Source organism: Pinus tabuliformis, chromosome 4_2 (assembly GCF_031772625.1).
Source record: "Pinus tabuliformis cultivar Carrire ecotype Pingquan chromosome 4_2, CPIR1, whole genome shotgun sequence".
NCBI lineage: Eukaryota > Viridiplantae > Streptophyta > Pinopsida > Pinales > Pinaceae > Pinus > Pinus tabuliformis.
This window is the reverse complement of record NC_142304.1, coordinates 814,153,279-814,171,715: the sequence shown is the minus strand read 5'-3', so window position 1 is coordinate 814,171,715 and position 18,437 is coordinate 814,153,279. Positions and strand designations below refer to the sequence as shown.

The 18,437-nt window shown below is 38.2% G+C and overlaps 1 protein-coding gene across 1 annotated transcript in view; it reads left to right on the top strand.

Annotated features, from left to right (window-relative positions):
- The first annotated feature begins 13,348 nt into the window (after nt 1-13,348).
- Nucleotides 13,349-18,437, top strand: part of LOC149172170 (uncharacterized) — a 30,716-nt gene continuing 25,627 nt past the window's right edge. Inside the window, exon 1 of the mRNA XM_089426228.1 lies at nt 13,349-13,922. Within this exon, the coding sequence (XP_089282354.1) occupies nt 13,349-13,922 (574 nt within the window). The remainder of the gene's footprint in view (nt 13,923-18,437) is intronic.

The following is an 18,437-nucleotide window of genomic DNA, read 5'->3' as shown; positions in this document are numbered from 1 at the left end:
TTTAAAGATCCCCCCTGGCAGGGTTCGAGGGAAGCGCCCCCAAAACTAAAAATAGATGAAAATTTGCCTTGTATAATATTGTAAGTTCATAGTCAATCTGTGTCTTTCATTAGGCAGATGATCTGATGGTAGAAGTTTGTTAATTTAGGGTGTTTTTCCCTAGAAGGAAACCCTTGGTTTATATGAGGGAATTGTATTACAGCTATGTATTACTATTTTGAGTGGGAAAGAGAGTGAAGGTTGTGTGAGAGTGAAGATGAAAGTATAGCATATATGTTGTAGGTTGTATCTCTTCATTTTTCTAGATAATATAAAAGGAAGGATTGGCTGTTTCTCTATAGACGCAACCCAAATTGGGTGAACCACATATATTTGTGTCTCTCTTGTTTTATGCATTTTTGTATTTGTGTTTCCACAATATTTTATGTGTTCCATTGCTCTGTAATTTATAATTTTCTTACAACTAGTATCAAAGCCCAAGGTCTTTTTGGCTAATAAACTGACATGAGAGAAGGGTTCCTTGTTTGAGTGGGAGAAATGGCAGAATATGGTAGGTTTAGGGTCAAGAAATTTAACATTCAAAACCACCAGCCGTGGAAGATGCAAATGAAAGATTATATGTATAAAAAATATTTGTACCTACCATTGAGCGGAAAAACAAATAAGTCGACAAGTATGATAGATGCACAATGGGAGATTCTCGACATAAAGGCACTAGGAACAATACGGCTATGTCTGGCAATGTCGACGACATTCAAAATTTCAAAGGAAATGACAACAAAAGGTTTAATGATGACATTAGAAAAATTATATGAAAAACCCTTGGCCTCAAATAAGGTATTTATTTTGAAGTTTCTATTTAACATGAAGATGTCAAAAGGTGGATATATTGCTGATGATTTAAATGAATTTAACATGGTTACCAGGCAATTAAGTTATGTAGGAGTAAATTTTGATGATGAAGTTAGGGCATTGTTGTTTCTGTGTTGATTGCCAGAAACCTGGAATGGCTTAGTTATGGCTATCAGTAACTCTGTCTCTAGATCTCATACTTTAAATTTTGATGATGTTGGTGGTTCTATCCTTAGTGAGGAACTGCAATGGAAAATATCAGGTGATACATTAGGTAATTCTTTGACTGTAGAGACTAGGGGAAGAAAAATGGAAAGACGAGGGAGCCCAAAAAATCGCAGTAAGTCAAGAAAAGGAAGATCCAAATCCAAATCAGGGATAGTGAGTTGTAAATGTGGGAATAAAGGACACCTGAAGAAAGACTACAAATCTCAGAAAGGAAAAGAAGCAAATGGACAACAAGAGAAAAATCATGAAGCAAATGTGACACATGATGTGTTGCAAGATGCTTTAATTCTTTCATTAGAAAATATTATTGATGTTTGGGTGGTTGATTTAGGGGCTTCATTCCATGTTACACCTAATAGGAAACATTTTCATGACTATGTTCAAGGAGGTTTTTGACATGTTCGTTTGGGTGATGATAAACCTCGTAAAATCATTATAATGAGAAAGGTTTTATAAAAGAAACAAAATGGAAACCAATGGCTATTGAAGGAGGTAAGTCATGTTCTAGATATGAAGAAAAATATAATTTCAACAGGGAAGTTAGGTGGTGAAGGTTGTGTAACTACATTCACAGACAAAACTTGGAAGGTCACTAAAGGAGCCCTGGTAATAGCAAAATGAGAAAAGGTTGGTATGTTGTATTTATGCAATGGTATTTCTAATTTTGTTAATGATTTAACCTCCACAAGAGAAGATATGACATTGTGGAATCATAGGCTCGAGCACATGAGTGAGAAAGGGATGCATATTCTTCACTCAAGAAATTTGTTTCCAGGTTTGAAGCATGTTGATTTGGATTTCTGTGAGAATTGTGTTTACGGAAAACAAAAGAGAGTCAAATTTATCAGAGTTGGGAAGGAAAATAAGAGAGAAAAATTAGAGCTTGTGCATACAGATGTATGGGGACCAACTCAGGTATCATATCTTGGTGGCTCTCACTATTATGTTACTTTTATTTATGATACAACTAGAAAAACCTGGATTTATTGCATTTAGAACAAATCTGATGTATTTGATACTTTGAAGAAATGGAAAACTTTGGTTGAGAATGAGACAACAAAGAAGTTGAAGTGTATCATATCAGATAATGGAGGTGAATACTACAAAAAAGAGTCTGATAACTACTTTTCAGAACATGGAATTTGCAGAGAGAAGGCAATTCTAGGAATGCCATTGGAAAATGGTGTGTCAGAAAGGATGAATAGGTCAATCATGGAGCGTGCAAGGTCCATGAGAATGCATGTAGGATTTCCCTTACAATTTTGGGAAGATGTTTTATATATTGTTGTTTATCTAATAAATAGAGGGCCTTCAAGTTACTTGGATGGTGGTATTCCAGAGGAGGCATGAACAGGTAAAAAGGTAAACTACTCATTTTTAAAGAATTTCAGTTGTGAAGCCTTTGTCCACATTAATAAAGAAAATAGAACAAATCTTGAGGAAAAAACAAAGAAATGTACCTTTATTGGATACAGTGTTAATGCTTTTCATTATCGCTTATATGATTATGAAAATCCCAAAATCGAAAAGGTCTTGTATAAGGATCAGATGCTTGAAAAGAAACTTGAAAAGGAAAAAAAAGAATATCCAATTCTTGATGAGATAAAAAAAAGTAAAGGTGCCTGAAAATCATAATGATCAACAACCACAACAACAACAAGCACCTCAAACACTTGAAAGTGGTGTTAGAAGATCTACCAGGATAAGTAGACCCATAAAACGATACTCTCCTTCATTATATTATGTATTATTGACTGATTCTGGTGAACCAAAAAGATATGATGAACCAATGCAGATAGAAACCAGGAAGAAGTCGGAGCAAGCCATGGAATAAGAGATGGACTCCTTGATGCATAAACATGCTTGAGACTTAGTAAAATTGCCAGCAGGTAAAACAACATTACAAGATAAAAGGGTTTATAGGTTGAAAGAAGAAGATGGAGAAAAACACAGGTATAAGGGTAGACTTGTGGTGAAGGGGTTTGCACAAAAGAAAGATATAGACTTTAATGAATCTTTTTCTCCTGTAGTTAAAATGACTTCAATCAAAACTTTTTGAGTAGATAGATGTAAATACAACCCTTTTCCATGGGGATTTGAAGGAAGAAATATATATGCAATTGTTACATAGTATTTTGTCATGCCTCCTACACTTCCCTATGTCATACCCTAAAGTACTTGAAACTTGGAAATCATGCAGTGTACCTGTCCTGATATGCGGTTTAGATCCTCCCTGAAACACTGATGGAAACATACATTGATCCTTCCCTGAAGAAGTTTTCTCTAAAACCCTAATTTCAGGACCAGCATGACCCTGACACTGGAAACTAGTGCTGATGACGAGTTGCACTATACTGGCCTCACGCTGCCAGTGCACTTTTTAATTGGATACTCACGCTGATCTCGAGAAGGTAAGTTTTCCCAAAGAGGAAAAGAAGCTTCATGATCTAGAGGCTTCAAGAATGACAAGCTAGAGGTTGTTCAGTTTGGATGTGGTCAAATTATCCCAATATTTCCCTTTGATCTTATCCCTATGAGCTACCTCCTTGAGATGAGGGCCTTCTCTTATCTTTGGAGAGATATTAACTCCCTCTCCCTATCTATATATTCATCCTCTCCCATTCCCAAATGGTTGGTCTCTGATTATTTGCACCCTTATGCTGAGATAGTGCCTACATGCTACTCATTTGGCTTGGAGAAGGAGTGCTTAGAGAGCTTGAGCGTAGACTTGGATATTCACTCAAGGAGGGATTATTGAGATCAAGGCTTGGTTGTATGCTTCCTCCATTATTTCATTAATATATACAAATGTTGGTTCAATTTCCATAAATTCTTGTGCTAATGCATAATTTACTTTCGATTATGCTTGTTGCACTTGCATGCTTTGTTGTGTCTTTGATCTCTTGTGCAGGTATCCAAACACTGTGAGTAATAGAGTTGAGCCTGACGAGAAAGTGATTCAAGATATTCAACAAAGGAGGGTGTCATAGCATCAACATGAGGTAGGCCATCTTCCTCTTCTGTCATTTCGATTGTAATTTAGGAAAGTGTCTTGTAGATTTTCACATAGGTTGCTAGTCCCACTCATTAGGCTAGAGGGATCGGCTTTGTCGCCATAGAGGATTTACCCAGAAAACAAAATGGTGACTCCATTGGGGATGTTATGTTCCTTTCCATCCATTCCTTCGATCAAATTCTCTGATGAGTTTGACCAACCATCGATTTATTGGCTTGTGTGCATCACTGTAGCTATTTGTAATCACTGTTTATTGCCTAAGAATGTTAATCCTGCTTTGATCTTGAATATCTTTTATTTTTTCCTTATTTTTCTCGCTGAGCATATTTTCTTCTCTGAGAAAAGCATTGACAGAGCTGATTTTCAAATTACAGTCGCACTGCTCTGCCTTTCATCGCCCTTTTGCCTTTAACAGCTGCTCTCATCTCAAATGATAGGAGAAAAATTATGGTTTCTTCTTGTTTTCAGTGGTTTTCGACCTCTGTCAATGGTTTTCCAGTGTAACTACAATGTGTTTGTCTTCATTGTTATCCTTGTGTGATTGCAATTTTCTCTTGACTTTCTTGATGTGTGTTTGAAGCTTGATTACCTTCTAGGGTTTCTAGGGTTTTTAGGTCACCCTTCGCTCATTGCTTGGCATGTCTCTCTGAGATTGATTACTTCCATTTAGGAGTCTTGTTGCAATTAGAACATAATTTTCAAGTTGCTTTCGGTTCATGATTGTGAAGTTATTTTCATTAGTATTGAGCCATATTGGTACTTTGAAGATTTCTTTTGCTCCGTTGTCAAGTATAGATTAAAGTTGTTTTATTTGGAAGGACTGAAAGTGAATTCTTGTTTTGATTTCTTTGTTTCGAAAAGAAAAGTCAAAGATTTCTTCATTTAAATATTTTTGAAAAGATTTGCATTCAAAACCATAAGTGAATGGAATTTTCATTTTAGTTGTTTTAGATTGCATTTTTCCTTTGTTGATTGCATTAGTTTGCATTGTTAAATCAAAGTGAAAGGAAAACAACAAAAGATTAGTGCATCTTAGTGAAAGGAAAGTGATTTTTGTTTCTCATAGGGTTGCATTTTGACATTGAATTTGTTAATGAAAGTGAAAGATCGGTTTTCATTTTTACCTTTTTTATTGGAAAGACAAAGAATTGTGTTTTGATGCATTTTCCTTGATTGATGCATTATTTGGTTGTCTTTCTTCCTTCATTAGTTTAGCCTTCATCGAATGAAAATATTTCATTTTTATCATTTAGTTGCATTATAGGAATTCAAGTGACATCATTGAGCCATCAAATTGAAACTTAGTTCAAGATAAACTTAAACTTTACCTAAATGAACCTAAGGAGCATTTGTATCCTAACGCAAATATCTAGAGGTCTAGGCTAGAGACGTGTTCTAATGTCTTTAAACATAGCAGTTGTTGTTAACTGCCTACATTGTATCCTGGGGGTGAAATCCCATCCTAGTATGGAATTATATCAAAGGTTCTCCAATACTTTTGTGTATATAGGAGGCACTTCAGTATGGAAAGTATATAGGGATGCTCTCATCGAACGATTATGCATTAGACAATGCTAACATAGACTTGTGCTCCCCGTACCGTTGAGTATATATTGGGAGACCCCACTAGGTTTCTATCTTTTAGCCACATGTAACCGAGTCAGTTGCCTTGTAAACGTGATACACTAAATACAACATTCGGGGAGATCAGTGATCGTACGTCAAGTCCTTGGTTTCAACTAAGGTGTATATAACGTTCACGGATACTTGGTAAACCCTCTTGCCTAACATTACCCGTTTTTATTTATTTGTTGTTTCGTGTCATAAAATTAACTGCCAATGATTACATGTCAAACCCATGCAGTTGCTTCTTGGCCTCACATTGAGTAATTCCTTGTAAATAAAATTTTTAATCAACCCTCAATGAATCATCTCTTCTCATTCTTCTCTTCAGAGAATGTCACTGTGGCTGAACCATTGAGTTTAGCTCATAGTTCCCCTTCTTTTTTTGATACTGAAGGCTCTTCACAAGGAGTTCATCCTAAAATTTCGCAGTCACTTGAAGCTCAAGGGTTTGAAATTGGAATTGTCCCAAGCATCCAATCCCTTGCTTCTTGTCCTCCACCTCGAGACTCATCATCATCTCAGGAGTCTGATCCAGAAACACCTGAGAGTCCACAGAGGTTTTTTTTTTATCCTTCAAATCCATTATTTGATCCATTTGTGATATCTCCTCAACATCATTATAGTCCATACGATCAACCAAGTGTTCCTTTGGTGTTATCTCCTCGCTCGTCTCAGATTCCTCCTTGCTAGTTGTTTCCACCTATGGGTTCAAAAGGTGAGATTCCAACCTCTCCTCGAGGTCCTCCAGAAATCTCCGCTACTTACACTCCTAATGTTGATAATGAGTCTAAATATGACTTTCCTCCGGAAGGATTTCCTTATGTAGGAATAGTTCCCTCTCAACCACCTCATAAAAACACTGGGTTTATGCTTCCACATGGTTATATAACCTTGGCTCAATTAGTTTTAGGAACTCCCAATGCTTCTTATGTATACAAAAATCCATTTTGGTCATTGAATTCTATGCCTACTTCTGGTCTGTTTATTCCTAACATGACCTCTCAGATACCTGTGCAAAATGTCGTCACTTCAGTTCCGATTCAACTGACGATTCCATCACAACCGTTACCATCATTTCAACCTTTCATTCTAGTGCAAATGACATTTTGGTTTTATACCTCTGTAATTTCCTCAGTCCCTCTGTCAAGTGAACAAAATGTACCACCATCTCATTCACAGCCTGGGGGGGAGAATCCAAACTTTCCTCTTGTGTCAGGTAGAACCCATGTGAGTGGATCACAACCTCACATGGTTGGAGTGAGTCAACCTAATCCTAGTGGTATTCCTAATCCCATTGATCCATCCGGGGCAGGTAATATCCAATATCAACATCCTTGCATGGCCTAGATACCTCTCCAACAATCTTATGATCCATATGGTTCACAAGCACTGCAAAATACACCTTATAATCCACAAGTTGGTCCTCATGTGCAATGTGGTCGAAATCCAATTCCTGATGTATATGGTCAAATCCCAATTGGAAATTATCAGTACCAACAGGGAATCCCTCAAGGAAGTGTTCAAAAACCTTCACTGCAACAAGGACAACCTTTACAGTAGCAAGGACAACCTTTTCAACAATAACCTTTGCAGTAGCATGGGAAACCTTTGCATCAATTTCAATAACCTTTGCAATAGAAAACGTAGTTTGTCCAACAAACCAACCAACCCTTGTATCCACAAGGTCAACCATTGCAGTAGCAAGGTCAACCCTTGCAGCAACAAGGTCAACCATTGCAGTAGTAAGCTCAACCTGTATATCAACAAGGTCAAACCTTGCAGACACAAGGTTAGCCCCTGCAACAGCAGGGCCAACAACTTTATTACCAGGGTCAGTAGGTGAAGCAACCTTACCATCCATATGCTGCACATAATTTTTATCCTCCTTATGGTTATCAATGGCCTATGGCATGTCAGTATCAACCCTACCTTGAACAGAATCCACCTTATGGTCAAGGTACCCCTCAATGGGGGAAAAATCAAGCCCCTTATGGCAAAAATCCTCCACTTTGGGGGCATAATCCTTACCAACAAGGTTGGAACCTGCAAACTGGACCTTATCAAAGGCCTTATATGCCTTTTAACCCGTAATTTCCATTTTTAGCGATGTTGGAACTACCTGATGTCTCGAGGTTTACTAATGATCCAACTGTTCATTCGCCTTATTGGCCTTTAGTTCCCACTAAAATTCCAAGTGATTTCCCCAAATTTGAAGGAAAAGCTAAAGAGGACCCTCAGGCCCATGTGATGACATATTGCTTATGGTGTTATTCTAATTCCTACATTGACGATTATGTTTGTCTCCGCCTCTTTCAGCGAATCTTGATAGGTGCTCCCGCAAAGTAGTACATCGATTTGCTTGGAAGTACCTATGTAGACTTCAACTCTTTAGCCATGGCCTTCCTCAGCCACTTCTAGTCATCGTTCGTTATGAAACTGGTACCCACTTGCTCACATCTCTAAAACAAGATACCACGACCCATATCTTTGATCACATCCATGAATGGAGATGTAGGCATCGCCTCATCAAATTTGAAATCCCTAATGATTTGTTGACTGAATGGTTTACCAAGTCATTCGTAAAAAAAATTGCTGCAAATATAGCAATGGGTGGTTGTGTTACCGAGGATTAGGCTATTTCCCGTGCCTAGTATTTGGATTTGGTTTATTCCCAATCGAGCACGATGTATGAAATGTTGCTTGATGCTTGAAGGCCATCTTCGGATCCAACATCTTTGAAGTCTCCCGATGTGCCACCTATTGATGGTATAATTGGATCAGTATCTGAAACTTCCACTAAATCTTCTTTGAATAAAAAATTTGTTTCGAATACTGGTTCTAGTCATCCTTCGAAAAGCCCATCGAATCCTAGTAAAACCTTCGAGGTCAACATCGTCCAGTCTACTGCGGCGGATAAATCCTGGAAAGGTAAGAAGGGTAAAGGTAAACCAAAATCTAATACCCCAAAACATGATCCTCCTAAGTCATCTACTGATTATGTCTTCATACAGGAGCTAAGATATCCTTGCCTCATTTGTGAGGAAGATCATTACACCAAGGATTGTCCCTGACGTGAAGAATTTAGCCGTTTATTGAAAGGGACCCCAACTGTATTGAAAGAGCCATTCCCATCTCAGAAGACTCAGTTGGTAGACCAACCACAATCCTCTACCTTATTTGTTTCTCAGGTTTACATGATGATAGGTTCATTGCCTATCTTTGTAGTCACTTGATCAAAATATTATCAAACCCCTCAAAAACAGAGGGTGGAAAAATAAGCCACTGATATACCTTCTACTCCTACCCCACATAGTTCTAGTCCTCTCCACATCGAGAGACCTAATAATGAATTTGTTATTTGATTGCCTCCCAAAGGTGTGCTTCGGAATTCATCCTATAATTTGAACGTTAGAGCTGATCAATATTACAATATTGTCGAAGATTTAGCTCAAGCGCCTTCGACGATGTCTACTTTGGAAGTTCTCCAAACTTGTCCAACATAGCAAAAATCATTATTGTCTACTATAGGAGGCATCGATCCTGCTGATTCGAACTTGATTACTTTTGATCTTGAAAACCATGTTCCTCGTCTTCCTCAACAAATTTCATTTTTTATTCAAGTACTTATAAAAGGAAAGATGATTCATGATATTGACAATGGTGAAGGTTCTTCCACCTACATCATGTATGTTTCATGTTGGAAAGCTAATGGCTCTTCACCTCTCAACTAGTCCCCGAACATCTTAGAGGGCTTTGATGGCAGAGGCTCCTGCCCTTACGATATTCTCACAAGTTTTCCCATCACTTTGGAAGGGAAGACTGTCGAGTTAGAAGTAGAAGTTGTAGATGCGAATCTAAATTACAAACTTCTACTTGGTCGAAGTTGGACCCATGCCAGGTTTGTGTGGTTTCCTCTTTGTTCTGGGTGCTCTGTTTTCCTCATGAAGGAAAAGTTGTCACTGTTGATCAATTGTCCTTTTTCTCTTCTGATGCTTCAAATAGCAATGTCCCATATGTGGGAAATACCGATATTCCATATGAGAGCGTGGGGGTAGGTATCTTCAAAGATTTTTCTTTAATGGGAACTTTTCCTCTCCCACCTCCTTATGCCACATCACTCAACATGATATCTATCTCCACTAGCCCATGGATAATTCCTTCTCTGGATCAGGTTGATTCATTTAGTGACGTTATGCCACTAAGTCCCTTAGAACAAGCTTATCATGAAATTGTCTCGGCTTCAATGGCTACTTCAAAAAGTCATGTTGTTCTCAGTATGCACCTCAATACCCATTTGAGATCTCATTGCCTTGGTTATTAGGATTTTCCAGATTCCTTAAACGAGATATTCCCCACTGACGAGAGTATTGTTGAGGTTGTCTCTTGACTAAACTCCTTGGAATGATGCCTATCATCATTCCTCATTTCTTCCAAGTCTAAGTGAGATCCCTTCATTTCTTGAAGCTTTTGTTTTTCATAACCTGACACACCCACTTTAAACACCCATTCTGGTGCATGAATTTTTGACCGAAGTTAATATGGGAAATATTGCTACAACCATGCTAATTGACATTTCCATTAAACTTGGAATTTTCGAGAACATTCACATTGGAGTTTCATGTTCTCTTGATGAGAACAGGGTTTAAAGTGACCTTTTCAAAGAATTTCATGATGTTTTCACTTATTCATATGAGGAAATGCCTGGTATTGATCCACCTATTGTCGTGCATGAAATACCCACGTATCCAGATGCAAAGCCCATTCGCCAATGACTCTGTCCCCTGCATCCCAGGAAGGCTGTAGCTATTAAGGGAGAAGTTGAAAAACTTCTAAAGGCTAGTTTTATTTACCCAATCCCATTGACGGATTGGGTCTCTAATATCATACCTGTTACTAAAAAGTAGGGAACAGTCCGAGTTTGTGTTGATTACCGCGACATCAACCATGTGTGCCCTAAAGATAACTACCCACTCCCTTTATTGATCAAATCATTGATGAATGTGTTGGGAGTGAGATATTCTCTTTATTGGATGGTTTTTCTGGTTACAACCAAAATAACATATTATCCGCTGATCAACCCAAGACAAATTTCATCTGTCCATGGGGAACTTTTGCTTATAAGAGGCTCCCTTTTGGTCTAAAATACGTTAGTGCTGCCTTTTAGAGAGAAATGTCATATGCATTTCATGATATTAAACACATTGTTCAACCTTATCTAGACGACTTACCAACTCATTATGCTAAGTGTCCTGACCATCTGTACCACCTTCAAGCAACTTTTCTATGTTGTCGACACTATAATATTCATCTCAATCCACATAAATGTGTCTTCTGCATAGAATCTGGTCGGCTCTTGGGTTTTGTTTTGTCCAAAGAAGGTATCTGAATAGATCCTCTGAAAGTTGAGGCTATTGTAAATTTACCCCCTCCTTCATCGCTGCACCAATTATAGAGTTTGCAAGGAAAGGCTAATTTTCTTCATTGCTTTGTCCCTAATTACACTGAGCTTGCTAAGGGATTTACTCACTTGCTCAAAAATGGGATCCCATTCATTTGGGATGAAATTTCCCAAAAATATTTTGATTCTCTAAAGCAAACACTCATCAGTGCTCATTTATTGCATCCCCTTGACTATCACTACAATTATTTCCTATACTTGGCCGCAACCAATAGTACCATTGCTATGGTGCTAGTTCAGGATAATGAGGATGGCAATGAACATGTGGTTTATTATTTGAGTCAAAATCTTTGCCTTCTAATCCAATTTCTTCCATTCTCCATCAGACACTCTCATTGGTTTAGTACCTGGATCTACCATGATCCATTGATCTTTATCCACCAACAGATCCTCTATCTTGAGTTTCCATAGCTCAAAACTCTGACCATTAAATTTCTTGATCTCTATCTTTCCACTGCTCGCCATCATCATTCACCACTAGAATTAATATCGCAAATCTCCCATTGAACAGGATCTACCATAGGCCCAAGCGAAACCCCTCAGCAACAAAGGTGTCCCCTTGAAGCCAAAACATCTCTGATACCAAATGTAGGTTTTGACCCCGTACAGAAATTACCTGCATATGAATTCTAAGAATAGAAAATAAATAATGCAAGAGCATAACACATATACACAGAGATTTTCCCCTGGATCCCAAAATTGAGATTACCAGTTTGATTTTTCATTATGTTCCTTTCAATGTTACAATACATATTTATACATGTTGAAGCATCTAATACCATAGACCGAAAACCATCGCGTCCAAAACCATGGACCAAAAACCATCGCATCCAAAAACATGTGTGAAAACCATGCACAAAACCATAGGTAGGTCCCCCAAACCTAATATAGGGTCCAAAAAAAATTTCCCCGAGGCGCTACCCCGAACCTCGTAGAGGAGGACTACCCGCCCCCCTCAAACCCCCCGAACAAGGGGGCCTGCCGCCCCCCCGTGAACCCCCCACTATGTAATCGGTGCAGCGAATGGGGAGCTCCGCCCTAACCCCTTGGTTCACTACGTGGGCTAGTCATGTAAAGAATATAACACAACCCAACACCCTTGACTATCACTGCGATTATTTCCTATACTTGGTCACAACTGATAGTACCATTTCTATTGTGCTAGTTCAGGATGATGAAGATGGAAATGAACATGTGGTTTATTATTTGAGTCAAAATCTTATTGACATTGAAACTCGATATACTCATGTTGAGAAACTTGCCTTGGCAGCAGTCCATGTTGTTCAACGATTTCACCATTACATTTTTTTACGGAAGACCATAGTGATTCTAATTGTAACCCCATGAATTATATAATGAATTCTCAGTTTCTTGGGGAAAATACTCTAAATGGATTGTTATCCTGTAACAGTTTGATTTGGAGTTCACTCCTACCAAATCGAAGAAGTCACTCATTTTTTCCAAATTGATCTGCACCCTTCCATAAACACCTCCACTAATTTTACTAAGCAGATTCCTGATAAAACTTTATTTCTCATCAACACTCTCAACCCGTGGTATGGAGATATCATTGTTTATCTTCAAACCCAAAATTTCTGATCTGATTTGTCTCAATTTGACCGACGCCGCATCTGGCATCAGTCTCAACCTTATCAGATTATTGGTGATACGTTGTACCGAGTCGGTGTTGATTCTATTCTTCGCAGATGACTAACACTTCAAGAGGATGAATGAGTCTTAAATGACTACCACTATGGGGCATGTGGTGGTCACATGTCAGGCTATGCCACTGCTTAGAAGATTCTTTGCGCTGGTTATTTCTGGCCTTCTATCTTCAAAGATTGTATTCTGGCAGTTCAAAAGTGCCATGAATGTCAAATTTATAATTGCAAACAACATGCCCCACCCGCACCCTTACACCCAGTTGTTACCATTGGCCCATTTGCTAAATGGCATGTATATTTCATGCCATATAACCCTCGCTCAGCTGGGGGGCATGGCTATATCATCATTGATATCAACTATTTTATTAAATGGGCCGAGGCGATGCCCACATATAATTTTGACGGTATATTGCTACTCAGTTCTTCTTTAACCATATCATAGCCTATTTTGGTGTCCCTCAAGCCATTGTCCCTGATCGTGGATTACATTTTCATCAGTACATGATGGCAGAGCTGACTGCTCAGTTGGGTCTTCACCATGATAGCTCAAATGCTTACTACCCACATGCCAATGGAAAAGTTGAAGCAATTAACAAAGTCTTGATTACTATGCTTCAACGAACCATTGAGAAGGATAAAAAAAATTGGCATCTCATGATATTCTTGGCTCTTTGGGCTTACCGGACTTCGGCTAAGACAACCATTGGTTTCACTCCATTCCAACTGGTTTACGGTTTAGAGAAGACACTCCCAATCGAGTGTGAAATTCCTTCGTTAAAATTAGCTATCGAACTACTTCCTCATACCTCACCTGAAGAGGAGTGGTTAATTTATCTCGAGAGGCTTGATGAGGCCCATTGTATTGCTGCGATGGTGATCGAAACACAAAAAAAATGCGTTAAAGCTCATTTTGGTCAAACCGTTTCTATAGGCATTTTCACTGAAGGTGACTTGGTCTTGGTGTGTGATCAAGCCAACGATAAGTTGGGAGCTGGGAATTTCGAACCTATGTCGAATGGGCCATATATCTTTAAACGTGTCTTGCAAAAAGGCACCTATGAGCTGGTTTACTACGAAGGTAATGTGTTATCACAACCCCATAATGGTCTTTATCTGAAAAAATATTATGCGTGAAATCTGTGTAATTACTTTTGTACATTAGTGTGTAAATTCGTTGGTGTGCAGTTTTGATTTTTTGGTGTGATTGTTTGCTTTGCAGATATGTTCCTTCTGCTTACCTTGTGTTCCACTCAGTTTTCAAATGTTGTCAAACCATTATGTTGGTTTTGCTGATGGTGCTTTTCATAGCGCAAACAACTTATCATCCACAACTTGGGAACTCTTCACCCCTAATGGCGAGTTAATCGAATTACAAGGTATTTGCCTTGAACGAACAACTAATAATATTGCCGAGTACAGTGCAGTTATTGAATTGTTATCAGAAGCAATTGCTCTTGGCATTAGAAATTTAGTTTTTTAAGTTAGATTCACAACTTGTTGTGTTACAATTGAATAGTCATTACTCAATTACAAATCCACAAATTTCGCGTATGTATCTACGTGTTCGATTACTGCAAAGAACTCTTCACCCCTAATGGCGAGTTAATCGAATTACAAGGTATTTGCCTTGAACGAACAACTAATAATATTGCCGAGTACAGTGCAGTTATTGAATTGTTATCAGAAGCAATTGCTCTTGGCATTAGAAATTTAGTTTTTTAAGTTAGATTCACAACTTGTTGTGTTACAATTGAATAGTCATTACTCAATTACAAATCCACAAATTTCGCGTATGTATCTACGTGTTCGATTACTGCAAAGAAATTTTTATTATATCACATATCAACACATCCCAAAAAACTCGAATACATTAATAGATGCATTAGCAAATTATGTTCTTGATAGACATTTGCATAACTTATAAAATTGGTCGCATCATCATGATACATGAACACATAAGTAGAAGATAGAAATATATATATATATATATATATATATATATATATATATATATATCGCATCTGTCAAAGTTTGTTAATCAAAATCTCAAAAAATAAGTGTTCTAGGACACATGCATTTCAAATCCTACAATAGTGCAAAAAACATGACTAGAAAAGGTTATTCGCCCACATGATGCTTGCGATAGCATGAGACCACCCTAATCACTTTGCCTAACAGCCGATGCAGTCTCGCAGACACTCCTACTATATGCCTTTGGTATCACAGTGACACGTCATCTATAGTCGCATATTCTGGAATCCCTTGGGTGATCCCTTCCAGATTTTGTTCCATTTCTACCATAGGATTTTCTCATTCCTTATATGAAGCATCTTCTATCTGTTGTGCTACCCTTCATACTATTGGCGACATGCTAGGAGGCCTTTCTGGTCCTACATTTTCACATTTATCACAAGTAAAATCTTAGATAAACTTTAACTAAAAAACTCATAAAATAAGAAAAAATTCCAAAAAAAGTTTTACTTGCATCAATCCACTGTTAAGCCAGTGGTAGAGGCATATTTGGATCTCCTTTGAAGTCAGTGCCTGCATAAGCATAGTCATCTAGAACGATCGATTGTTGGTGCAACCAACCAAGGAATGACAGAGGGAAATGCATCTGTTGGCCCCCTCCTCCATGAGGCATGATCTCACTCTATATGAGCATCCTTGGATCTTGTGGAGCTGGATCCTCCACCTCTACCCACTGGTACCGAAATAGGGGCACACGCTCCAAAAATAAAGTGACCAAAATCGAACCAAAGTCGAACTGCTTCAAGTTTCCCAAGTTTCCTTTGGTCAGTTTTCTTTTCATGTTGACCAGTAGTCCTTCACACTAGTTGAACATTGCTAGAATAAGACAATCCACTGCATACTGGAATTGTGATTTCGAGATCTCATGCAAAGTCTACGCCCCAACTATACGGAGCATGGTGTGTTGGATTGTTCTCAAGGGAAATTTTCCTATGGTTGCTATCTTCACATTCCCACTCACAGTTGTCTCTGCACCCAGGAAATGCCTTATGATTAAGGCATTGGTGCTCTCACCTCCACCACGAGATCCAAAGAATTGAACTCTTTGCCCTCTTCTAGACAATTCAGTAATGAAGTAGATATCAACTACTTCCAGCTTTAGTTCTTGGTCTCCAATGATGAAAATTTGCTGATCAACATCCCATAGACTGATCAGATAGTGTAGCAACTCATTTTGAGCTTTGAGTCCTAGGGTTCGAAAGAATTTTCAATAACCCACAGTCCCTTAAAGCATTGACACATTCAAAATTTTGGGCAACCTAGTGATGTTCTGCCTCATGGCCTCTTTCCTTCCATTCGATGAACATGTTGTCGAAATCTCCTGCAAAACAATCATTTACATTGATTAAATGTTTTTCCATGGATTGAAAACTCAAGGGAGAGGATTTCTCTTTATTTTTTGTGCTTTTCGGCCAGCATGTATGTTTTAATTATTTTCGTGCTAGTAGCATGAGAGCCTTTTGGGCTTAGGGGCGATCAATATGAATCTGATGAGTAGACTCGCGCTGGTCACCCCCGATTTTAAAATTTAAATCCTTCCTTTTAACCAAAAATAATCCTATGAAATGGCATGAAAGTAGAATAAAAACCAAGAGAAAAGAAAGAGCTCTTAACAACAACTGACGATTCCTGAAATGGTGCCCTAGATCTCCCACACTCCTTGCCTGAAGAATCAAGGAAAATAGGGTAAAATCCACTCTCCAATTTACTCCAAGTAAAACGGTAAAAATGTTTTTAATTTTGGCCTATTTATTAGATTTTAAATACATTTTTGCCAATATTTTATTATTTTCCTCGATATCAGTGATGTGTGGTTGTCTTTGTGTAGTTACAGGTTCTTTTCAGTTGTTACAGTGATCATTTTTTACTGATTCAATGAGATTTTGTTTTATCTCCTTTTCAGACTCGTTAACAATAAACTAAAAAGGAACCCCCATGGAGTCATCTTTAAGCTCTTTCCTGACTCTCAAAATATGAAAAGATCGTCAAGTACTTATCTTTTCGAACTTGTTAAATTAAATGAATTGATGTCATCTCAGTATATGTTTACCCCTTTTTCGGACCGAGATTGACTATTTACGAAAAATGTACACCTTGGTCGACATGGTCAAGAGGTTCTCTCAAATATTGTTTTCTATATTTTTGGGTTCGAGATACAAATTACGAAAAGGGACATGATGGAGTTTTATTTTTTGTCTCATTTTCAAAGTCTCTAAATATGAAAAGGATACCGAGTTATTCTTCCATCAGACTTGTAAAAAATTAAACGACGAAAGGCTTGTCACTACGAAAAGACCAAGTTTCTCCTTCCTAGGGATCATAAAACTTACTAGGATGGATTCATTCGAAGAATGAACTTATAGGACAAGCATATGTTATCCCCTTCAAACTTGTGATAAAAAATAATTGGGGCACTCGCTAGAAATTGTGGGGAAAAATGAAAGTGAAACATCTCTTGTATAGGCAGCATGTCACTCTTGAACATGACAATCATCTATTTCTCATGTCAGCTTTGGGATATCCTCACTCAATCTGACTATTCCACTTCATCATCATGACCCTTGGTCTTATGTTGAGTCAAATGATGCCACACTCCAAAGTCATGTTACCGATATGTTCAAGAGAAGTCCTATCTACAGTTTACTACCTATACATTGTTTGACCTTTTTCTACAGTCTTGGATCATACTCATTTATTCCTGTTTCATGTCGATGATGAGGGAATCATCATGTCCCTCCTTCGATGGGTCACTTCCCGTTGAATTCAACTCATTATCCAGGAAGGTGGCTTAGGAATCCTTTTCAGTACCTTAGAGCTTGCATGCCTTAATGGCAAGTTCTTCGCATCTAGCGACTGGTTTTCATTATTGGCCTTTGATCGGGTGATTTCACGAGTGTTCGACTTCAGCTTCATTTGCACATTCATGGATTGTACTATTGTACCTTGAGAGCCATTGTCATTATTTGTGGTTCCTCTCATGCTTGTTAACAGTTCACATCATTGATCGGTAATCAAGTGGTTTTATAGCATGTTCGATTTCAACACATTCATTCGCACGTTAGAATTCTTACTTTGATCAGATTAGGGATGGATTTTGAAACCCTGGTTCTTGTCCCATATCACTCAGGCTGCGTGGAGTTATGTATTGTTGTACACATGTTTCTTCTATATAGATGGTTGTGACCATACAGTATGACTTTATATTTATGATGATGATGATCCTTCTATATTAGGTGGCTACGTCCATGCCTTGGATCTTTGATTTACAAATGATCCTTTTCATTCAGATGGTTGTGCCCATGCCGTGGATCTTTCCACATAGTCCTTTTTATCTGAATGGTTGTGTCCCTCACGTGAATTCATGTTTTGATATCAGATACGTATATGTATATGAATCCTTGATTTGCAGGTCTCCTGATAGTTTTTGTTCTCGTCCTTGTAAAAGATCATAAAGCATATCAACCATCTCTCTATGTTCCGCTTCATGCCTTAGGGGGCATCTGTTACACAGTATTTTGTCATGCCTCCTGCACTTCCTTGTGTCATACCTTGAAGTGCCCAA